Raw genomic sequence first — 25,074 nt, forward strand, 5'->3', positions numbered from 1 at the left:
AGTTTTGGTCTCCTTATTTGAGGAAAGATGTGGTGGCATTGGAGGCAGTTCAGAGGAGGTTCACCAGGTTGATTCCGGAGATGAAAGGGTTGACATATGAGGAGAGATTTTGGCTTGTACTCGCTGGAGTTTAGAAGGATGAGAGGGGATATGATCGAGGTATATAAAATTTTAAAAGGGATTGATAAAGTAAATGTAGACCAAATGTTTCCTCTTATGGAGCAATCTAGAACAAGAGGTCACAGGTATAGGTTGCAAGGCAGTAGATTTAAAACTGAGATGAAGAGGAACTATTTAGAACCATAGAACCATAGAAAATTACAGCTCAGAAACAGGCCTTTTGGCCCTTCTTGTCTGTGCCGAACCATTTTATGCCTAGTCCCACTGACCTGCACTTGGACCATATCCCTCCACACCCCTCTCATCCATGAACCCGTCCAAGTTTTTCTTAAATGTTAAAAGTGACCCCCACATTTACCACTTTATCCGGCAGCTCATTCCACACTCCCACCACTCTCTGCGTGAAGAAGCCCCCCCTAATATTCCCTTTAAACTTTTCTCCTTTCACCCTTAACCCATGCCCTCTGGTTTTTTTCTCCCCTAGCCTCAGTGGAAAAAGCTTGCTTGCATTCACTCTATCTATACCCATCAAAATCTTATACACCTCTATCAAATCTCCCCTCATTCTTCTACGCTCCAGGGAATAAAGTCCCAACCTATTCAATCTCTCTCTGTAACTCAGCTTCTCAAGTCCCGGCAACATCCTTGTGAACCTTCTCTGCACTCTTTCAACCTTATTTACATCCTTCCTGTAACTAGGTGACCAAAACTGTACACAATACTCTAAATTCGGCCTCACCAATGCCTTATATAACCTTACCATAACACTCCAACTTTTATACTCGATACTCCGATTTATAAAGGCCAATGTACCAAAGGCACTCTTTACGACCCTATCCCTCAGAGAGGTTGTGAATTTGTAGAACTCGCTGCTCCATAGCGCGGTGGAGCCTGAATCGTTGAATGGTTTCAAGAGGGAAATAGACATATTTCTAATAAAAAAGGGAAAGAGGGATATGGGGAATAGGTCGGGAGGTGGATTTCAGACCAGGGAGAGATCAGCCATGATCTGATTGAATGGTGGAGCAGACTCAAAGGACTGAACTTGCTACTTCTGCTCCTAATTCCTAAGTTCCCAAGTTCCTATAATTCCAGCCACTTCAGAGAATTGCCGTCAGCAGCATTTAAAGGCTGGAGGCTATCAAAATAGTTTAGTTATTTGACATGATTCAGCAGCATTGAGGTATTTGTCTTCTGGGACATTTGTCATCATGACGGAGTTCTGTCCAGTTTAAAAGTGATTGATATGCTCCCGATTGCCATGTAGCCAGATGAATCCTAGTTGACAGTCTGTACAGTTGGAAATGATGTCGTCATTTGGAGGAAAATCTATGGTCCACTCCTGCCCAGGAAGGAAAAGTAAAGATAATCAGTGAAGGTTGACTGTATTGGGCGTTACCAGTGTTACCAGTGGTATGTAGAACCAATTAGTGTGAAGTAGCAACATGATTTGATCACAAAATTCATTCATCAACTTTGCTATTAAAGCTGAATGATGAAGATGTGGGCCAAGAAATGGTGTTGCAGAAGACTGGTAACTGTGGGAGGGAAGTGAGGTGCAATGTTAAATATTAAACGTGAGGCAACATTAGTATAAATGCGTCTCCTCCCATCCCTCTGGACCATTAGCAAAGAGATGTGTCATGGTAAATGGGTTTGTAGGAGGTGACAAGATTTTTGTGGAGTTGTATCATGTCAAAATATGTTTGCATCATATTAGTTTGGAGGATACAGGCAATATATCCGTGTTTCTGGCTGTCATCATTACATATGAAGCAGTGCGGCTCATACAGTCCTTGGTGAAAGTCACGGTTAGGACTTCATCTGCCACTTTCCCTCGCTCAATTCTATCTCATTCCCTCTCAATCTTTTCCCTGTCACTTTTAGCAGCCATGCACCTCCTTCTCACTGGGGAAATGGGTAAAATGATCATTTCTACCAAGATTTCTAATGTCAGCATTTACCATTTTAAAAATGGCAACAGTGCGCCTCATGGGTCAGATGTTAATATAACCGCCTTAAAAACAGCAGATGGAACTTTTCTTATGACTTTTTGGATAATTTTAAGGATTCTTCTCTCCCAGAGCCCAAGCTCATAGTCCCATGTTAGTGTGAAAAGTACATCTTCACTGCTGCAAAACGGGCCATGAATGAAATATACTTTGTATTGAATGGAAGCTGTTTTTTAAAATTTGCTCCTCATTATCCCTAAACAGTTTTTCAACACTTTGATCGCTTAATTTCTCACCAAAATTAAATATTGTGCATTATAATAAATATTATTTTAGGGGTGAAAATACTGTGGAAAAAGGATTATTCACGTCTCTTTCTCTGTCTGCCAGCATGATTTTGAAACACATATAATTATGGTAGAAGTGCTTTAAATTTGAGTTGCTCTTTTCCTTTTTGATTTCTAATATATTCCACTTACTGTTTCTTCTCTTCTTTCTTTTTCTGTTGCTTAGTTTCTACCCTCCAGATCAAAGTTGTTCCCTCCCCTTGCCACAGTCAGTCTCCGCCACCTGAATACAGTAATTATAGTGTGACTGTATCTGCTGGTGCTGCCCCGCCTCCATCTTATGCCAGAGCCACTTCTTTTGATTCGATCGCTTCTCCTAAAATACTTGTTGCCGATGACCCCTGCCAGTTACGATCCAGCAGCGCAGATACTGACTCTGCACCTCTGAGGGCACCCGCATCGCAACTATCCGCTTCCCTAAGCTCTGCGTTTTCTCCTGTGCAACCAAACCGTGGGACCACGAGCCAGCGCGTTAAGCTGAACCCATTATCCCCCCCTTCTGCTCCCTCCCACCCTCCGCCTTTGCTTCCTAAACCAGTCTGTCATTCGTCTGCTCCCTTTTCCCCTCTCCCTCCGTCTCCTCCTGTGATGATCACCTCTCCTCCCCACAGGGCGGTTGGCCCACAGCCCATAATTCCAGTCGCTCTTCCTGTTATCCACGTGCGCGACGGCAAGATTAAAAGACCGATGGATTCTGCGGTCCAGGTGGCCCCATCTGAGGAAAGCCAGGACGGTGGCCAAGAAGATCATTTTCACACAACGACTCACCTGGCCTCCTCCAGATCGCCAGTAAAAAATACAGAGGGATCGTTCACGTTCTGTTTAGAGTCTACCCCCGTATCTCAGGTGTCAGTCTTAAGTAGTCCTCCCAGTTCCCAAATCCACCCCCCGCTGCCACCTTCATCGCCACTCCCTGCACAGCAGCTTTACAAGACAACCTCTCACTTTGTTACATCTCCTCCATTTTACGCTGCTTTCTCTGAGGCAGCGGTGTCCAAGAAGACCCCATCTCCCATCACATCAGTTACTTCAACTGCCATTACCCAGTCGGGTAAGTGGTGTCATGCTGGAAATCCTGCAACCTCTGTGTGTATTTTTGCCTCTCTTGGTCTATTTTTGATCCTCTCTCTGCTTGGTTTGAATGTAGAAGTAGTTCATTTTGAAATGCCTGCTGATGTGCACAGTTTTTTAAAGGACTAGTTTAATGGAAGGAATGTATCACGTACGTTAAAAGTTTTATTTTTTTTAAAGTGTTTTAGTTTTGGGATGTCATTCAGTAAATATATTGCCTGCTTTCTTCCTTTTATTTTCTGAATAAAATGTCTGAAATCTGGATTCCGGTTACAGGATATTCGAATGTGCAATGCAACTACAGCCAAGTTTTATAATGATCAAAAATTGACAGATTCTTGCAGTAGGACTTACTTGAGGATGCTGGAGGGGGTAAAATAAATTAAAGTATTGCATGGAACAAACAGAAAGCAAACAAATGATTTATAAAAAATCTATTATGCTGGTCCTTTAAAATGGCCTTCATTACAGGGGAAGGGCCCCTTTCTCAATGGAAAATGGACACACCAATTTTTTTCAATATTGGACTTAAGCACTATTCTATTTTATTTTAACCAATGATATTTAATTTGTGCCAAAAGACTAACCAGATAACATAAGTAAATTCTAAATCTACCTTCTCTTCGATTTCAGAGTGCAATGAAACATTAACATTTTTTACCGAATTAAACATGACAGTAACTGGGGTTTTAACAGCATATGGTAACATTCTGACCTTCCCTTCTGATGGTAGTGGAACACTATACTGACATTTCTTTTTACTTTCATTTCAGTTCCCTCCATTCCTCCTGGAGGACCCCCGGCACAGCCGACGTGCCCCCCGCCGCCACCTGCTGGTGGTCCTCCACCACCTCCACCGCCACCAGGGCCTCCGCCAGCACCTGGAGGCGGACCACCCCCTCCTCCTCCATTGCCAGCTTGTGGAAGCCCTGGAGCTAGAGGTGATGATGGACCTTCAGCTTCAGGTCTAGCGGCAGCCCTGGCTGGAGCCAAGCTGAGGAAAACTAGCCGGGTAGGAGCCTTACTTTTCTCTCCGACGCTTTTGTGTTGTGTAAAATTACCAGGACATCTATTTTATAAGTGAGTGATGCGGTCACATCCTGATCTTTGAAAATGAGTTTGCGGTGCATTTTGTATGTCTTTGTAGTGCCAAAAAGAAGATATTGGGGGGGGGGGGGGGGGGGGGCGCGGCGGTGGCGATGGCCTAGTGGTATTATCGCTAGACTATTAATCCAGAAACTCAGCTAATGTTCTGGGGACCTGGGTTCGTATCCCATCATGGCAAATGGCGGAATTTTAATTCAATAAAAAATATCCAGAATTGAGAGACCATGGAACGATTGTTGGAAAAACCCATCTGGTTCACTAATGCCCTTTAGGGAAGGAAATCTGCCGTCCTTACCTGGTCAGGCCTACATGTGACTCCAGAGCCACAGCAATGTGATTGACTCTCAGCTGCCCTTGGGCAACTAGGGATGGGCAAAAATGCTGGCCAGCCAGCGACACCCATTTCCCATGAATGAATGTTTCTTTAAAACTAGAAACTTGTACCCAAGTCAGCGATAATCAGATTAAAATCTGAGTGACCATTTTAATATTTACATTGAATGTTGATCTGTTTTGCACTTTATGTAATGTTAACTTTGAACTTCATGTAATGTACTTTTACATTAAATTTTATGAATAAAGTATATTTCAGGGAAAAATATCACAACCCATAACCTAAAACCCACTCCCTTAGTCAACATTCTACCCTCCCAACCTCTTGCCTCCACCAACTCCCCCTCTCCCACCCACAACTTTACCAGACCAGGTAAGGACAACAGATTTCCTTCCCAGGTGGACATTGTTACAATTCCCATGGGTATCCGTAAACCAAAGAACCAAATTTGCCAAACTACCAAACTGAAGTGAAGAGATTTACTGAAAAGATGTCACTTTTTGTAGCGTTTACTTTAACATGAATCAGAATCAGCCTAAGTTAAATATGAATGAACAGCAAATGGTATCTCACTCGAAAAGGTGAATTTCACTTAAAATAATGGATGAAACTCACAGACCTGGAAGTACTTGCACAATTGCCCACATAAATATAGCATCATGTGCAACCTCCCATTCTTTCCGACTGAACCTCTGGTATGTGGGTATCACTTTCTTTCCCATCAATGGATTTGGCCCTTGAGTCACCTCCAACGGCAGCCCCACTCTATCCTAGCTCGCCGGAGATGGTGCCAAATGTCACATGCCTGTTGAACCTCCTTAGCTAGGTTCATGACAATGTTGATAGCACAGGTATGCCAGAGTCCCCTTTATGTGATTCCTTCAATAAACCCCGTTAAACTATCTGGCTGGCTCTGGGAAAACTGAAGCAGTAGCAGTAGAATTGTCCAGTTCACAATCCCTGCTCTGAACTTATTTTCAGCTTTCTGTCCATTTTAACTGTATTGCACGCGTAACTCCTTGTAAATGTACCTTCTCTGTTCTCTCCCCCCGCTATAGAAATGAAACCACATGATCTTCCTTCCTGTAAGTACTGCTTCCAAGAGTCACCAGGTCACATGGCCCAGTATTTCTTATTATCCAAAAATTACAATTGAACCCTTTGCAAATGATACAAACCCTTAAACATCCCTTTTAAACATTTATAAAAACAATTACTGATTCCCAGATATTCTCACGGTAATTTAAAATGTTCCTTATTATTACTGCTTCTGGGTCAAAGGCCGTCACAACATTGGTGAATCCGATGGGTTTTTATGGCAACCTGTTAGTTTCATGAACATCATTACTGAGGCTAGTTTTTAATCCAGAGTTATTAATTAACTGAATTCAAATTCAGATAGGATACTGTTGATTGATCCTTTTGTTCTTCAGTTCAATACTCAATCTATCCAATTTCATCATCCTCTCGTTTTATCAAGTTTCATATCATCTACGATTTTTATAATGCTGCTCCCTACACCCAAGGCTAGTATAATGACTTTAATCAGGCAATTGAGGTGGGCCTGTTAGAATATGAACTCCCTGATTAAGGGCTGGGGGGGCGGGTGGCCTGGAAAGGAGGTGTCAGGTAACATTAACCAAACTGGATTTAGCCTCTGGCGGAGAGAGGGTACAGGAAAAGAGTTCCTTGATTAAGGGCCAAATTGATGGGCCAATCTTGCTTTGTATTTAACCAGGAGTTTCAGTTCCTCTGGGACTCCGAGTGTGGACTGCTAACTAAAAGCATTCTGTATGCAGTTGTCAGACTTGTAAAGAAAGAGATTTTGGTGAAGGGGCTTCTGTCTGGACTTATTACACCTAGGTTGCTTATTAAATCACAAAGGGAAATAAACCCAAAACAGATCTTTCAGGAAGGCCATTGCAAACCACCCACTAGGCTGACAAACACCCATCCACCATCACCCTTTGGTTCCTGCCTCTGAGACAGAGTATCCACACCACCATTTTCCGCCTTAATTTCACGGGCCTCCATCTTCTCAACAAGCTTCTTCTGTCACCTTTTGCTGCCTTCCAAAATACAGTATCTACTGCCCTAACTTGACCAGCATTCTCTGTTACTTTATCAAAGAATTGATTCAAGTTAATCAGACACAATTTGCCTTAAACTTTTCCACGCTAGAACTCCTTGATTAACTCGTGTCTTTCCAAAGGAAAATGTATTTTGATGATGCTTTCCCTACTGCTGATGTTAGGCTGACTTCCCTGTAGTTTCCCAGTTTATTCCTCTCCTCTGTTGAATAGTGGTATATAACATTAACAAACCTGCGGTCCTCCTGTATCTGTATCTTATGTTGAAAGTACCTGTGCAATTAAAAGGTTGATTTATTTTTAGGAAACTCACTGTTCTTACCCAGTAAAAAAAATATTGTAGATATTGGAATTGTAACTTGTTGGGTACCAGAGTTTACACTTGCAACTCTGTAAATGTGATTGTCAGCTAAAAGCAAGGTGAAAAAATTATGCTAACACAATAACAATTAAAAGTAAAACTTTAGCTTCATTAATTTATAGCTTGAGAGGACAAGAATTTGCAGATTGAACTGTTAATATTAAATACGCACAGTAAATGCAGATCCTAAACCTTACTCTTTGATTTTTATTTCTAAACTTCTGTGCAGCCTGAAGATGGTTCAGGAAGTTCAAGTCCCGGGGGTGCGTCAAAGAGTGAGGCCAATCGGAACAGCTGTGGGGCAGCAGCATCTGGAGGAGGAGGAGGCGGACTAATGGATGAAATGAATAAACTGCTAGCAAAACGGTATGTGCTCAGCTAGTGCTGGCATGTCCTAAATGATGTGTAGTTGCCGGCGTTGGACTGGGGTGAACACAGTAAGAGTTTTAACAACACCAGGTTAAAGTCCAACAGGTTTATTTGGTAGCAAATATCATTAGCTTTCGGAGCACTGCTCCTTCGTCAGGCACATTTCCACTCCATCTGACGAAGGAGCAGCGCTCCGAAAGCTAATGGTATTTGCTACCAAATAAACCTGTTGGACTTTAACCTGGTGTTGTTAAAACTCTTACTGTCCTAAATGAACCAGACAATTAAGAATTTACATTTATTGCAGTAAGATGGTCCATCATGTTATGAGAGTTGATCTTGTTGGAATTTACTTGTTCTAAAAATGTCGGCCAGTGTTAGGTGATATTTACACATATGATGTACGAGGTACGGGTAAAATACAGTATGGCCAGAATGTTACCACCGTTCACCCTAGTGGGAGTTTTCCATCCTGCTGCAGTGAACAGAGATTCGGCTGGGCGCCAGATTCTCCAACCTTGCTGCAGTGGGAGCGTGGTGTGAACGGCCGGTAAGATCGCGCTCTATGACTGAGAGTGAAGACTGTGCATGAAACACTAGATTTCCAAGGATAAATAAAAAGGTTAAAGTACAATTGGTTTTAAACAAACTATGGTCAGGGTGTTCCTGTTTCAAAGTCATCGGATGTTTGGCTGCCTCTCCGTATTTCCTGTCCCGCCCACGACAGTTCCTGGAAAACCCCAGGAAATATAAAAAGCATAGAAATATAGCCGGAAGGGAGATTAGTGTAGATGAGGAGTATGAAATTAAGCTGACAATTAACATAAAGAGAAACAGTGAGGGTGTTTACATATGAAAGCAAGGGAGCCAAAGAAAAGTAGGGCCATTTACAGATGGGGAGAGTCATCGTGTTGTGAGACCAATGGGATGATGGAGGTGTTGCTTTAGGGTGGACATTGTAAGACTTTAGAAGGGTGTGAATTAATTACTAATGAAGATCACTATTCAAAAGCAAACTGTATGAAAACATTAACAGGGGCCTCGTGCCCAGAAATTATGCAGCCCAGAGTATTGAAGGAGAATGGGGGAAAGGGAAGGAAAGCACATAGCAATATTTTCCACAAAGTTTCTGGAAAGTGAATTGCGTGAAAGGACAGGAGAGTGACAAATGTTACATCCCTATTAAAAGAAGGGCTAGAAATGGTTGCCCAGTTAGTCTCACCTTAGTTCTGTAGGGGCAATAACGCAGGGTGGAATAAACTTAACTCTTGGGGCAGGATTTTTCAGTTGACCGTATAGTTGGAATTGGACATGGGTCAACCCACAATCGACACTGTCAGGCCATCGTGCCAGTTCAGTATCACAATCACCAGCTGGAATCACTTTCAGAAAGGTCGGGTTGGGTGTGGACTGGCTACTTGCCCATAATGTGGAAATGCCGGTGTTGGACTGGGGTAAACACAGTAAGGAGTCTAACAACACCAGGTTAAAGTCCAACAGGTTTATTTGGTAGCAAACGCCACTAGCTTTCGGAGCGCTGCTCCTTCGTCAGATGGAGTGGATGGAGAGCAGATTTCCACTCCATCTGACGAAGGAGCAGCGCTGCAAAAGCTAGTGGCGTTTGCTACCAAATAAACCTGTTGAACTTTAACCTGGTGTTGTTAGACTCCTTACTGTACCTGCCCATAAGCAGTGGCTAGACCACTAAAGGCAATCAAGGGCCTATTATGACCCATTGCCTGCTCTTTACTGGCATGAGGGCTTTGCACATTGGGCAAAAGCATGACTAGTGCATCAGGGCGGGTAAATGGGAGTGAGTGAGGGTAAATCAGAGATTCAAAACACAGGAGGACAAACCTCTGTGCATCATTGTGCATGTGTTAATACTTGTGACTGTGATCTTTTCACCTATCCTTTGAGAAAAGGCAAATTATGCCCTCTGCCTGCCGTTCTGAGGACTTTTCATGTCTTCGGCAACAATTGTAGATTCCCAAGACACCTTCATGCTGCTTCCAACTCCCTAAAGTCCAAGAACATGAGAAGAAACACAGCTTCTTTCCTGCTGCCATCAGACTTTTGAATGGACATACCTTATATTAAATTGATCTTTCGCTACACCCTAGCTATGACTGTAACACTACATTCTGCACCCTCTCCTTTCCTTCGCTATGTACAGTTTGCTTTGTCTGTATAGCGCGCAAGAAACAATACTTTTCACTGTATACCAATACATGTGACAATAATAAATCAAATCAAATCAATATCACTTTTCTAAGTGACGAAAGGACGCAGAGTAGTTAATGGAATACTCTGAATATTCAACTCGGAATGTAAATGGGTGGGATTTTATGGCCTTGCTCGGGTGAGACCGGTAATTCTCGCCCGAGGTCAATGGAGATTTCCATTGTCGGACCTTCGCCCGCTCCGATTCCGTGTCGGGCGAGCTGGGAGAGTTCCGACCAATGTTTCTTTCTCCACAGATGCCGCCAGACCTGCTGAGATGTTCCCAGCACTCTCCGCCAGCATCTGCAGAATTTGGCTTTAATCTTGGCTTTCAAGAGTGAGCTGACTATCACTACGGGGAACATGATTATGGCAACGCTGAAAGATGGGGTGCGGCAGAATTGAAATAGAAAAATGCTGAATGTTCTCACTTATGTCAAGAAAAAACACACACGCCAGCAAAGTTGGAATGATCTCCAGCATGTTGCCTTGAGTGGGTAGGACTGCACTGCTTACAAACAGTGAGGAACATTTCAGTTCACCAGCACTGTCACCTCAGAGTGGAGAAAAACTCACGTCAGTCACATTTCAATCAAACCAATCATTTTTATAACAGAGGACTCAAAAGTGTTTTTTTCTTATCTTTTCCTTTCAGGAGGAAAGCTGCCCAACAAACGGATAAAACAAGTGACAAGAAAGAGGAGGAGAGCCAGAATGTGTGTAATCAGCTATTAGATTGATTGCATTCATAATCTTGTATTAGCTTCCGAATCAGATTTACTTAATTGTATTTCAGTGAACTTAACAAGCAAGCAATTGTATTACTGACATGCTCTAGAAAGTCGTGTTGTATCTAACTGACAAAAGGACGCAAATGTGATACTCTGATGTGGAGATGCCGGCGTTGGACTGGCGTAGGCACAGTAAGAAGTCTCACAACACCAGGTTAAAGTCCAACAGGTTTATTTGGTAGCACGAGCTTTCGGAGCGCTGCTCCTTCATCAGGTGATGAAGGGGCAGTGCTCCGAAAGCTCGTGCTACCAAATAAACCTGTTGGACTTTAACCTGGTGTTGTGAGACTTCTTACTGTGCCTAGAATACTCTGAAACAGCATCTGCACCAGTTAACAAGAACAGTAGAAACACTTTCATTTGACAAGAGTCATTCTTCTTATTATTACTTTAACCAGGAGGAAGCAAACTCTTCACCTTCACCCAGTACACGGGCTCCCGGTCTGCAGAATTCAACAGGTGAATAAACTATTCTTTGCGGTGTTATGAATGTGTGGATAATTTGAAGGATAGGATGTCACAGATATTTTGAAAATGTTGTATATGGGTGGGATTCTCCAGTCTCGTCTGTGGTGGGACCCGTTGCGAGCGAGAATGGAAAATTTGGCGTTCCAGCCAAAATTCCATTCGCTCTCAGCGGCACCAGGCAATCCCAGCCACGAACAAGGGCGAGCGATTTCAGCCTTTGTATATTTCACACAGCCTTTCATCACAAAATTCACTCGGCTTGGAAAGGGAGTGGGGTCACTATGCAGAATTAACCCTTGCCTGTTGCTTCCAGTGCAGTAAGCACACAAACCTCGTGCTACCGTACACCTGAGCAGCGGGCACAAAATCATAGAATCTCTACAGTGCAGAAGGGAACCATTTGGCCCATCGAGCCTGCCCCGAACAACACCCAGGCCCTATCTCTGTAAACCCATGTATTTACCCTGCTAATCCCGCTGACACTAAGGGGCAATTTACCATGGCCAAACCACCTAACGTGCACATCTCTTCCGGGTGCTCCGGTTTCCTCCCACATTCCAAAGTGTGAACATGCAGCAACCCATAGCTCTGAAAATATGACTGTGAAGCAACTGAATTCTGTGGCCTTGTGTGTGCTGGATCCTGCGTTGGACTTGGCTGTGTTCCTATCATTACCACTACATTATAGTTCCCGAATGCCACCACAGCCTCCCACTCTGCATTCTGATTTTGAATACTCCCCAGTATTCATGTAACAATTCATTTTACACATTTGCCTCCTTTCACCTTGCCTCATTGTGTGCCAGTTGCAAGTCTCTGGTTCTTGTAGTCACTCTGGATATCATTATTCATATCGAGCTGTTCGGCTACTCTCTATTTTGCTATATGTTTCATCTGAAGTTTGCTTCTTTTCACTGCCCAACTCTCCCAACTCCAACTAGTTAAATGTTTCTTGATTGCTGCCACCACATTGTTTGCAAACCTCGTTGTTCCTGCCTGATTTCGTCCTGGCCAGACTCTCCATACCAGTCCTTTTTGTTCTAAAAGTATTTACAAGAGTAGTATTTCACACCATGTTTGACATTAGGTCCTCAATTTTCTCGTGAACTCCACCCCCTTCCCCACCTTGACTGCCTTTCCTAGATGCTGGAAGTATATTAGAAAAAATTATTTAGAGCTATCCCTTAATTTGAGTTTGGCAGTAATTCTTACTGCACTTCGCTCTCTTCAGACCAACCCTGAGCTTGTCATCAAACCCGCCGACCAGGGCAGTGCTGTTGTTGTCTGGCATACGGACCTCTACCTTGCAGAGGCTGAGCGCCAATTCTCGGACATATCCTCCTACCTCCCCCCGGACCACGTCCCGACCATCAAATATCAAGTCACTGTTTCCAGGACTGTCAATGCCTCATCCCCTCGGAGATCTTCCCTCCACAGCCTCCAACCTCATAGTCTCCCAATCCCGGATAGCCCCCTTCCCAAAATCCACAAACAGGACTGCCCCAGTAGGCCCATCATGTCAGCTTGTTCCTGTCCCATCAAGCTCATTTCCTCCTATCTTGAATCCATTTTCTCTCTTCTCTTGTCCAGTCCCTTCCCACCTACATCCACGATTCCTTCGATGTCCTACGCCATATCAACAACTTCCAGTTCCCCGGCCTAATCGCCTCCTCTTCCCAATGGATGTCCAATCCCTCTGCACCTCCATTCCCCATCAGGATGGCTTCAAAGCTCTTCGCTTCTTCCTCAAACAAGTTTGAACAATCCCTATCCTCCACCACTCTCCTCCGTCTGGCAGAACTGCTTCTCTCACTCAACAATTTCTCCTTTAACTCATCTCAGCTCTGACGAAGGGTCATCCAGACTCGAAACGTTGGCTCTATTCTCTCCCCACAGATGCTGTCAGACCTGCTGAGATTTTCCAGCAGCTTTTGTTTTTATTTCAGATTCCAGCATCCACAGTATTTTGCTTTTATCTTGGAGGTAATTCTCATGTATGTGACACTTTGGACCTATTATTATTTTCCTTGATGAGGACTCTTACCACTGTGCCACTTGCTAGCTCCATCAGTATCTTTTCAATCATTTCCCTGAGTTGTACCTGCCCTAATTTAACCTTAGCAAGTGATAGCCCAAGGGCCGGGTTTTTCAGGCCTTCCCATCGAAGTCCACCCCCTCCGCGGATTCCAGTGGTGGGACAGGCGAGCTATTCAATTTGCCTATGACTACATCGGGACTGGAACATCCGGCCAGTAGTCATTGACAGATCGTCTCTGTCTCAGGAAAGCCCACCGCGGGGCTTCTGGATAATTCCGGCCTAAAGCTCTGCTCGTTTTATTGATGGGAACATCACAAGTATTTCTAATAGTCACACTTTCCCAAGGTCACCTATTTATCTTTTAAACAATATTCACATCTCCCAGTGAGATCTTTAATCCTTTTCAATAAAGTTAAAGTTTATTTATTAGTCACAAGTAAGGCTTACATTAACACTGCAATGAAGTTACTGTGAAATTCCCCTGGTCGCCACAATCCGGTGCCTGTTCGGGTCAATGCACCTAACCAGCACGTCTTTCAGAATATGGGAGGAAACCGGAGCACCTGGAGGAAACCCATGCAGACACGGGGAGAACATGTAGACTCCCCACAGACAGTGAATCGAACCCGGGTCCCTGGCACTATGAGGCAGCAGTGCTAACCACTATCATAAATAAGTCATAAATGAATTCCTTAGATCTTGAATACTTTGTTACTTAATGATGAAACTGAATGAATTTGAGGAACAAATGCTAAAATTGGGAACAAATGCTAAAATTATATGTAGGAGTGCAGCTTGGCATGTTTGTACAGAGGACAATAAAGCCCTGTTCGCATGCACAGATTTCTTTTGGATTGAAGCCTGGTTTGAGGTCACGCTGCCATAAATACAGTGGAGCGATTCTAAGTACCTAGGGGTCGAACACCTACTCAATCAGTGGCTTTACCTTCCCGGTAATAATACTAATGTTTGAAATTAGTATTGGAATCTGACATCTATTTCTGCAAGTAAAGATCACTGAATTTGTCACAATGCAAATCCCACATTTGGGCTGGATCAGCACTTAGCTGCAGGACAGCCTGAAAGGCAGCTGTCCGTACTGTTACCATATGGCACAGACCTCACGACAGGAAAGCTGCTCCCTAACATAAAGAAATAAATATCTATGAACCTTTTAGCTCCTGGGAAAAAGAAGCGTTTGGTGTAGTGGCTCTGCTTAAGGTGGGCTATAAGCCCTTCAGAGCGAGGTGCAGTAACGTCCAGTAATTTTTTTTTTGTGTGTTTAGAAATTTACAGTCAATGATCAGATTCTTTGAATGTCGTCGGCATCTCTGACTTGAAAAGATCAATCCAGATGGGCCTACAAATGGTGTTTACTATTTTTCAACAGATACTGGTAAAAAACCATGGGAAAGGGCCAACTCTGCAGAAAAGCCAGGAACTCTCTCAAGGTGAGCAGTTAAAGGACGGATGTAACTTTGAGGTTGTGAAACTAGTTCTTTATTTAATGGTTTAGTAATCAGAACTGTTGTATAATCCTTGAGTATGCTGCACAGTTACAACCGACCTATAATCTGTGCGTGTCCATTTTGGAAAAATACAATGGGCGGAACTCTACCTGTCGCCCGCCACAGAATCGCAGCAGGCGAGTGTCCGACAATGGGAATCTCCATTGGCCTCGGGCGGGAATTTCCGGTCTCGCTCGAGTGAGGCCATGGGCAGGATTCCTGGCCACGCTCGCCCCAAGACCGGAAAATCCCATCTGAGGTCAACGGACCTTTGCATGGTCCACCCCCTGCCCACTACAATTCCCGTGGCAGGAGGGACGGGAAAATTCCGCCCAGAGGGTCTGAACCTAACATTCACGGAATGAATTGCACCTGGCAAGCTGTCTGAATTCAGTCACAGGTTATTTTGGCCTGTTTTGGCACAGTGGGTGAAAACGCTGCAAAAGTTTTATTGCAAAATAAAGGCAGACACCATGCTGGTGTGAAATAGTGTTCTCATCCGAGCCTGGGGGGGTTAAAAATAATGCAGATGAAATTCTGTTTTACAGTTGACCCAGGGGTTGGCCCATGAGACTCACTCATATCTGGCATTGTATTTCTGCTTTGTAGTGTTAAGTGGGTATGTAATGTGCTCACAATCTGACATTTGAGAACCTGGTAAGCTTAGTGAGCCGAGTAATAAGACTTGGTGTCAGTCCTGACTAGCACACTCACCTCGGAGTCAGAGGCTGTCAGTTCAAGTCCCGCTCCAGAGACTTGAGTACATAATCCAGTCCGGCTCTTCAATGCAGCACTGCATTGCTGAATATTCTGCCTTTGGCATGCGACATTAAACTGTTAATCCTTTACCCTCTCGGGTGGATGTCAAAGATTCCACAGATGATTCAAAGATGAGTAGAATGGTTCTCCTGGTATCATGGCCAATATTTATCCCTCAATCAAGACTACTAAAATAGATTATCTGGTCATTATAATATTATTTTCTAGGATCTTGCTGTGTCCAAATTGCTGTGTTTCCCTATGTTACATGTTGAGTACAGTTCAAATGTACCTCCCGGTTTGTGGAGCCCTTTGAGACATCCTAATATAGTGAAAGGTGATACATAAATTTAAATCTTTCTTCTTTATTTGTCCAGTATTTCAGAAGGCACGATACAAAAAGTAACAATATAATTCTTGTACATTTCTTGTAGGAATGGGGTTCAATTCCTGGATACACTTGTCATATTGCACATCTGGAACAATCTGCAGAGTACCTTTGTACCTATCCTTTACCTACCCTAATACAATGGAGATATTCAGTGTTGCCAGCACTGCTATCATCATGAGTATGACCAGCATTCAAAAACATGATGAGGCTTAATATCATTTTCTGTTAAGAGCAACTAAAGTTAATTTATTAGTGTCACAAGTAGGCCTACATTAACACTGCAATGAAGTTACTGTGAAAACCGCCACACTCCGCCACCTGTTCGGCTACACTGAGGGAGAATTTAGCATGGCCAATGCATCTAACCAGCACATCTTTTAGGCTGTAGGAGGAAACCGGAGCACCCAGAGGAAACCCACGCAGATACGGAGAGAACATGCAGACTCCACACAGACGGTGACCCAAGCTGGGAATTGAACCTGGGTCCCTAATGCTGTGAGGCAGCAGTGCTAACCACTGTGCAGCCCATAAAAACAATGCAGAAGAAGCAATTGGTCTTGTTCCATTTTCACACTGCTAGTCAACATCTGGATAGATAGTGGTAACTAGTCTCACGTCGTGTGTCTTATTTATATTTTGAAACTGCTTCTCAAAGCCTGGAGCTCCCCGTGTTGTGGAGTCTAACCTACCTGATGGAGGGATGGATTCACAGTTAAATTGTGCAATTCACAATTCTTGTTCTGACTGCTAGAAGCTCTCCATCAGCAGAGGCCAGTGAGTGACAAATTGTATTGCTGGTCTCCAGCAGCAGGTTTATAGTTTCACCCGGAGTCAAAAGCCAAATTGCCAACAGTAAAAGCGGCCTATAGACAAGGCTGGGAGACACCAGGAGCAACAGCACTGCATCACTTCCAGCTGAGTCGCTGGCAGAGTGGGGCTGCCGATGGCTGTCTGTGGTGAAGTGATGTGCGATAGCTGGAATGTAGTTTTGGCTTTGGTGCCCAGCTGTCTTGTGCACTGCCGACCACACTCAGGATCCCTAATCTACCTCAATCCGATTGAGAATCGAACCCAGGTCGCTGCCATTAATCGGAACTACACACTAGCCGTCTAGCCGATTGAGCTAACTGCCCCCCACCTCTCCTCTTAACCATGCAACACACATTAGTGTCAGATACATGCATCAAAGTGATAAATAACAAAAATGCTGGAAATATTACCAGAGCTAAGTTTCAATGATTAGTGACAAAGATTTTTAACTTTGTTACAATCACAATGAAGTATTTTAAGTTGCTGTTATCTCCTTTCCTGCCCCTAATATTATCTGCAGTGCAATGACTAGGCAATCCATGCATTCACTAACTGAGGTGATTCCCTGACAGATGCGCATCAGTGGTTGAGCAGTTATGGAGCTCCCACTGCCTGAAAGTCTGAGGATGGACAATATATATTTTGGTTTTTTTAATATAGTCACAGGAGTTTAAATTAATTCATGCTCAATGGCCTTTTAAGTTCAAGAACACGGGCAGCATGGTGGCATAGTGGTTAGCACTGCTACCTCACAGCACCAGAGACACAGGTTCGATTCCTGGCTTGGATCACCATCTGCATGGAGTTTGCACGTTCTCCCCGTGTCTGTGTGGGTTTCCTCCGGGTGCTCTGGTTTCCTCCCACAGTCCAAAGATGTGCGGGTTAGGTTGATTGGCCAGGATAAATTGACCCTAGTTTTGGGGGAATCAGCAGGGTAAATATGTGGGGTTACGGGGATAGGGTGGGGTTGTTGTCGGTGCAGGCTCGATGGGCCAAATGGCCTCCTTCTGCACTGTAGGGATTCAATGATAATTCTTGCATTTCTATTTTAGAAGAATATTGCGTTCACCTTTTTCTAACTCCATTCTATTGTTTTAGAAATGCATTCATGACGAAGAGTCCTGAAGTTAAGAATGTTGTGCAGTCTCATCTTTCATCTCCTAGGTATAAATGAATGCAAGAGTTTCAATCCTTTTTCAGCTTATCCGTTCACGGATGCACATCTCCTTGTCATCTGCAGGCTGGATATCCAGAACTATATACTGGCACCTACTGCTTTATTTAACAGCTTGCTTCAACTGCTCTTCCTTGCCAAAGCCAATGTTTGTCAATGTGCTATCTCGTGTGTGCATCCAACCGAAGATTAAAGTCCCGCTTCACATGGACTCAAAAACCTGTTCAGTTAATGAAGCTCTACTTAGAAGGATATACAATTAAATAATTAACACTGATTTAAAACTCCAGATCATGTTAAAAATGGCAGGAACACGTGTGCAGCCATAGGGAACCAAAATCTAAATAATTCAGCCACCTGAGTCACTCCATTCTTTACTCAGCTTGTCTATAAACCAAACATGACAGCTCTCTCTTCATTCAACAATTCTGTTAGTTCTTATTTTCCACGTCAGTGTAACCTCCATACGAGAACCTCTTTACACGTTTAAAAGAATCTGTGCAAAGAAGGGGGAGGCAAGTGGTATTATCGTTAGATTATTAATCCAGAAACTCAGCTAATGTTCTGGGGACCTGGGTTTGAATCCCGCCACGGCAGATGGTGGTATTTGAATTCAATAAAAAAATCTGGAATTAAGGATCTACTGATGACCATGAAGCCATTGCTGATTGTTGGAAAAACCCGGCTGGTTCACTGATGTCCATTAGGGAAGGAAATCTGCCGCCCTCACATGGTCTGGCCAACATGTGACTCCAGAGCCACAGCAATGTGGTTGACTCTCAACTGCCCTCCAAGAGCAACTTGGGATGGGCAATAAATACTGATGTGGAGATGCTGGCGTTGGACTGGGGTAAACACAGTAAGAAGTTTAACAACACCAGGTTTATTTGGTAGCAAAAGCCACACAAGCTTTCGGAGCCCAAAGCCCCTTCTTCAGGTGAGAAGTTCACCTGAAGTTCTCACCTGAAGAAGGGGCTTGGGGCTCCGAAAGCTTGTGTGGCTTTTGCTACCAAATAAACCTGTTGGACTTTAACCTGGTGTTGTTCACCAAGGAGAGGGGTCATGTTTTTGAGGAAGAGAAGGTGTTACAGGCTAATAGGCTGGAGGAAATAGATGTTCGGAGGGAGGATGTCTTGGCAGTTTTGAATAAACTGAAGGTCGATAAGTCCCCTGGGCCTGATGAAATGTATCCTAGGATTCTTTGGGAGGCAAGGGATGAGATTGCAGAGCCTTTGGCGTTGATCTTTGGGTCCTCGCTGTCCACGGGGATGGTGCCAGAGGACTGGAGAATGGCGAATGTTGTTCCTCTGTTTAAGAAAGGGAATAGAAATGACCCTGGTAATTATAGACCGGTTAGTCTTACTTCGGTGGTTGGTAAATTGATGGAAAGGGTCCTTAGGGATGGGATTTACGACCATTTAGAAAGATGCGGATTAATCCGAGATAGTCAGCACGGATTCGTGAAGGGCAAGTCGTGCCTCACAAATTTGATAGAATTTTTTGAGGAGGTAACTAAGTGTGTTGATGAAGGTAGGGCAGTTGATGTCATATACATGGATTTTAGTAAGGCGTTTGATAAGGTCCCCCATGGTCGGCTTATGATGAAAGTGAGGAGGTGTGGGATAGAGGGAAAGTTGGCCGATTGGATAGGCAACTGGCTGTCTGACCGAAGACAGAGGGTGGTGGTCGATGGAAAATTTTCGGATTGGAGGCAGGTTGCTAGCGGTGTGCCGCAGGGATCAGTGCTTGGTCCTCTGCTCTTTGTGATTTTTATTAATGACTTAGAGGAGGGGGCTGAAGGGTGGATCAGTAAATTTGCTGATGACACCAAGATTGGTGGAGTAGTGGATGAGGTGGAGGGCTGTTGTAGGCTGCAAAGAGACATAGATAGGATGCAAAGCTGGGCTGAAAAATGGCAAATGGAGTTTAACCCTGATAAATGTGAGGTGATTCATTTTGGTAGGACAAATTTAAATGTGGATTACAGGGTCAAAGGTAGGGTTCTGAAGACTGTGGAGGAACAGAGAGATCTTGGGGTCCATATCCACAGATCTCTAAAGGTTGCCACTCAAGTGGATAGAGCTGTGAAGAAGGCCTGTAGTGTGTTAGCTTTTATTAACAGGGGGTTGGAGTTTAAGAGCCGTGGGGTTATGCTGCAACTGTACAGGACCTTGGTGAGACCACATTTGGAATATTGTGTGCAGTTCTGGTCACCTCACTATAGGAAGGAGTTGGAAGCGATGGAAGGAGTGCAGAGGAGATTTACCAGGATGCTGCCTGGTTTGGAGGGTAGGTCATATGAGGAAAGGTTGAGGGAGCTAGGGCTATTCTCTCTGGAGCGGAGGAGGCTGAGGGGAGACTTAATAGAGGTGTATAAAATGATGAAGGGGATAGATAGAGTGAACGTTCAAAGACTATTTCCTCGGGTGGATGGAGCTATTACAAGGGGGCATAACTATAGGGTTCGTGGTGGGAGATACAGGACGGATATCAGAGGTAGGTTCTTTACGCAGAGAGTGGTTGGGGTGTGGAATGGACTGCCTGCAGTGATAGTGGAGTCAGACACTTTAGAAACATTTAAGCGGTTATTGGATAGGCACATGGAGCACACCAGGATGATAGGGAGTGGGATAGCTTGATCTTGGTTTCAGATAAAGCTCGGCACAACATCGTGGGCCGAAGGGCCTGTTCTGTGCTGTACTGTTCTATGTTCTATGTTCTTACAATAAATACTGGCCAGGCAGCGACACCCACGAATGAATTTTTTTAAAAATCCCATCGCAATTAAAACAATTCCATTTCACTCAAATCATTTTCTCAAACTGAAGAACTCGTTGATAAGCTTATTAAGCGGTAGCTTCGGGTGTTGTTGCTCCATCAACCTCCCCAATTGAGTATTCCTGGAGCTTTAACACTTCCGAGGAACTTTAGGACAGAAGTTATTCCTGTCATCCCTCCTATAAGCCCCCTGGTTCCAAATAATATTTGAATAATTTCCAGAAGGCATCGACCACAGAGATGGTTCCATTAATATGAATTCATCAACTTCCCCAGGTACTCCATGGCTTCCTCGCCCCTATATAATGATCCAACTGAAAATCATTTAACCTTGCTGTTGGCATTTGTACATCCTGCGGAACAATTTGACAATGTGCAGCTGTGCATTATTTGCGGATGGTGCAGCCAGCAGGACAGTCTGTGCCCACCACTATGTAGAGATTGTTGCTTGCGTCTGACTCTGAAGTGACCCGGTAGTATTATTACACTGGTGTGCCTTTTGTCAACTGGAGAATGTAGCCTCTCTCATTACTACACACACAGCTCCAATTTAAATCAATCATCTGAAAGGCTACCAAGCAGAGGTGAGGCATTTCTCCAGAAAAAGATAATGTTACATGGAGAGTCAAGCCATACAACCAAGCCACACTGCATCCTAGTGGTTACAAAGCGATCAAGCTGGGCAAAAGATTAACATTTTTATTGCTTTAAAATGAGATGAACCTGTCTTCAGATGTGATGCAATGTTGAGAAAAACTCCCGATGTCATTCATTTTATACTAATTGATTGCCCGTGACATTGCAGTCCACATTAGAGTGGGAGTTAATTGGACCATGGTGCATAGACACAATTCAGCCCTTATTTTTAAGCTACAACATTGTTTTTATTTTTATATTTCTGCTATAAATTCCATTTCCAAATTTAGAATGGAAACTGCCAGTGTAAATTTGTCACACTGTAATTATAGCCTCCGGCCACTTCATGGCACTATAGCTCCTCCAGATTGTAAATATGATGTGACGAGTGCAGGTATGATGTGGGGATGCCGGCGTTGGACTGGGGTCCACAAGTGCAGGTAGGCAGGTTTCACTAGCTGGTTATTTTTCGGGCCCGCTCGGTCCTGCAGGAAATCAGTGGACCTTTGTCTGGGCGGCTGAACTCCGCCTCAGCACGTCCGAACACAGCATAGGGGCCAGAAAATCCCACCCATTATAGCTGCGAACATGAGAATTTCTAATGGAAATATGGAGGAAATAATATACCAACTACATCCTGAAGATGCCCCAGAGATCCTTATTGGAGAAGTGTTGATTCCTTTGAAACCCAGGATACTCAGTTATCTGATTTTAATCAAGAGGCTGGTATTTACTGAAAAGTTTAATTAAAAATCTTGTTGGCAGTAACTATTTGCCAGCACTGTGTGGGGGAAGAAAGATAATGATGTTGTAGCACTGATACAAACCAATCACATTCCAATCTCCTTGATAACGGTTTCATACTCAAACATTTTCTCTCCATCCAGCCTCCCTTCCTGTTTCTATCCGTCTCCTTTGCTGGTGGGACATATGAAATGTATTCAAACCAAAACATACATGTAGAACAGATGGAGCACTTAATTGTAGCATTCTACTCTTTTGGCTTTTGAGGGAGGGCTGGGGGTGTCAGGGGTCGAACTGATTTCCATTCACTCTCTTGGCCGGACAGATGGAAGGATTTTGTTCAGAGATGATCCCTCCAGTCCCAGATTAGTCCGCAGCTATACTGCCACAGGTCACCATGCCAACCGGCACTGGCACAGCCATGCTATTGAAATGTAAATTCTAGCTTCAAGGAGGACTTGTTAGTAAAATCGCCTTGCCTTCCCTGTGAGAACGCTAATCCAGTGCCTCTTGCTGCTGCACATCTTACAGTACCTGAGATGCAACTAAGCATTGGAACCCACAGTAATGTCTGCGCTTTATTTGTTCCCTAACCCTGTAGACTGAAACCAGGGAGCGGCACCAGTAACGACGTGGTCACAGATGCCTTAGATTTTGATCGATTGAAGCAGGTATGCAACCCGGGTACTTAAAACTAAAGAGGTTAAATGTTTCTATGGGGGAAAAAAATTCCCATTTGTTGATCTTCGGGATAATAACAAATCTTACTTTGAACTGCCCTGCCCTGTCAAAATGTACGGGAAAGGAACCTTTCCTGCACCTTGTAAAAATAAGCTTGCATTTATCTAATTTCACAGGAAATACTGGAGGAAGTCGTAAAGGAGTTGCACAAGGTGAAGGAAGAGATTATTGATGGTGGGTATTGTATTTATTCTTGACTGTGATAAACAATAAAGTTGCCATATTCCCAGATGACCACAAGCTGCTCTCCCCTTAGAGGGGGAAAAGCTGACTGGTGGTGATTTAACCTGAGGGTCAAGGTTGAGAAGTCAAGGCCTTCATGGATAACTTTTAGTCGGTAGGGGGGAGTTGAAAAGTACCAGCAAGCATCAGGTTCCATGCCGTGCTCTTTCCTTTAAGATGATGGTCCCTTGCACCTTGAAATTTATCCCCCCACCTCCGTCAAACTTGATCAGAATTTCCATCATTTAGAAAGCAGAGGTGAAATGTTAGTACTTGATAAATTCTTGGCTGTTCCTTAACGGGGATCTAAACACATGTCTTTGGGGAGAGAAAAACTTTGTGCGGTAATTATATTTTGCGAGCTGAGTAAAGTGGTTCACTGCTGCCCCTTAGTGGAACGATGGAAAACTGGACCTCCTGCCATCCAAACTTCAAAACAATTCACCTTCACCAGCACAGTGGCGCTTATGTCCAATTCACATGAGAGGTGTGCAAAGTATCTGTTAGCGCAAACTGCATCAATTTAGAGGTTTCTCTGCATCTTTTTTTTCAAAATTCATTCTTGGTATTGCAAACGCATGTGCACTGGTCGCTTTTTTGCGACCTTAAGAGGTTTGAATATTGGCCGCTGAACTATAATGAATAATAATGTCAACCATTATTTCCCTGCCAATAGCTAACAGAACAATAAGCTGCTGCATTCCTATTAACGTCAACTCTCGTTTTTTTTTACAGCCATTAGACAAGAACTGAGCAGAATCAGTACAACGTAATAAATTTTGCACTTGGGAATGTGGGAAGTACTCAAAGGGATCTGGGAAGATGAGAGACAGCTGTGTGGAGGATTGTGTGGAAGATGACTAAGAAAGAAGCTATGCACTGAATGTCATGGTCGCTTTTAAACCTTTCATTGATTAGTGGACTCAATACGCGCTGCTGCTTACTGCCTTGGATCTGCTTCACATGAAAAGTCTTAATAATTCTCCGAAACAACAAAAAAAAACTTTCAATAATTTTAATACTTGTGGATCTTATTTTCTAGGTTTTACAAAAAAGAATTGCACATCTGTTTTATGTTAGCCTTTGTAATTTTTTATTAGCTTATTTAAAGGTTTACATTACTTCTAGATTATGTTTTTAGATAAGAGCTTATATACACACCCACAGGCACACACTCACGCACACATTTTGCTTTCAGTAGGATAAAAGTTCAGTTATTTCTACCTTCAGACGTTACCACAGTATTTTTGACTCTGTTTTGAACAATTCTTTGCCAACAAAGATCCTTGTAGCATCACTGAAAAAGCAGAAACTTGTAAAAGTTGTGATATGACAATGAAAAATGGTAACTGATTTCTCAACAGATCTTTCAAACCTTATTAAAACAAGGTACATCAACACCAAAGTGTCTGTGTCCATGTTACAATACCGGTGATACAGAACTATTCAAATTGCACCGAAATATTTTGACGTGCAGTTTGTCAAAGCATTTCCAGCTAAACAGCGCCTCACAAACTGTTCTATCAATTGAATTAGATTAATCGAGTCCTCAGGGGAGCTGGGACTGTTAAGCGTCTCTTTTGCTGCCCCGAGTTAGCTGTCAACTTGGTTCTGTTCTATAAAAAGACAATACTTAAGTGAAACTGTGTGTTTATCTGCTGAAACTAAGTGCACATCTTTGTGTTGATTGCCAGCCTTTCTGTTTCACTGGGCACTGAGCCAGCATTAACCAAAGGCTCTTTAAATGGAAAAGATTCTGATAACCTTCCTATGGTGAGGAAGTGTTTAAACTCCATTGCCATAAAATGGATATCCATGTTCTTTCAAATAATGTATCAATTACATTGCAGAAGTGGGTAGAAAGATTCAGCTGCACTTTAAAATGTACACACCAGTGTGGTTCAGTGTCTTGCAACTGAAGAAAACAGCTAGATTGCAAACAAATTCATAATATCTGCAAAATGGGCCAGCACGGTGGCACAGTGGTTAGTGTTTCTTCGAAAGGGACTCTTCAAAAGCAGACAATAAAAATAACAAAAC

General features: G+C 43.5%; 1 protein-coding gene across 13 annotated transcripts in view; it reads left to right on the top strand.

Moving 5' to 3' along the window:
• Positions 1–24,674, top strand: part of LOC144507197 (ena/VASP-like protein) — a 239,930-nt gene extending 215,256 nt beyond the window's left edge. For 4 of the 13 annotated variants that reach the window (XM_078234108.1, XM_078234106.1, XM_078234105.1 and 1 more), the window contains 8 exons: positions 4,264–4,502; positions 7,612–7,748; positions 10,630–10,690; positions 11,164–11,224; positions 14,662–14,722; positions 22,673–22,742; positions 22,929–22,986; positions 23,770–24,430. In XM_078234108.1, coding sequence (XP_078090234.1) covers positions 4,264–4,502; positions 7,612–7,748; positions 10,630–10,690; positions 11,164–11,224; positions 14,662–14,722; positions 22,673–22,742; positions 22,929–22,986; positions 23,770–23,807 — 725 coding nt within the window. In that variant the 3' untranslated portion in view covers positions 23,808–24,430. Of the gene's footprint in view, positions 1–2,585; positions 3,471–4,263; positions 4,503–7,611; positions 7,749–10,629; positions 10,691–11,163; positions 11,225–14,661; positions 14,723–17,837; positions 17,904–22,672; positions 22,743–22,928; positions 22,987–23,769 lie in introns of all 13 variants that reach the window. The other 9 variants (XM_078234097.1, XM_078234095.1, XM_078234096.1 and 6 more) reach the window with 4 other exon arrangements.
• Positions 24,675–25,074: the final 400 nt, after the last annotated feature.

The sequence above is a fragment of the Mustelus asterias genome, chromosome 18, assembly GCF_964213995.1.
Source record: "Mustelus asterias chromosome 18, sMusAst1.hap1.1, whole genome shotgun sequence".
Classification (NCBI taxonomy): Eukaryota; Metazoa; Chordata; class Chondrichthyes; order Carcharhiniformes; family Triakidae; genus Mustelus; species Mustelus asterias.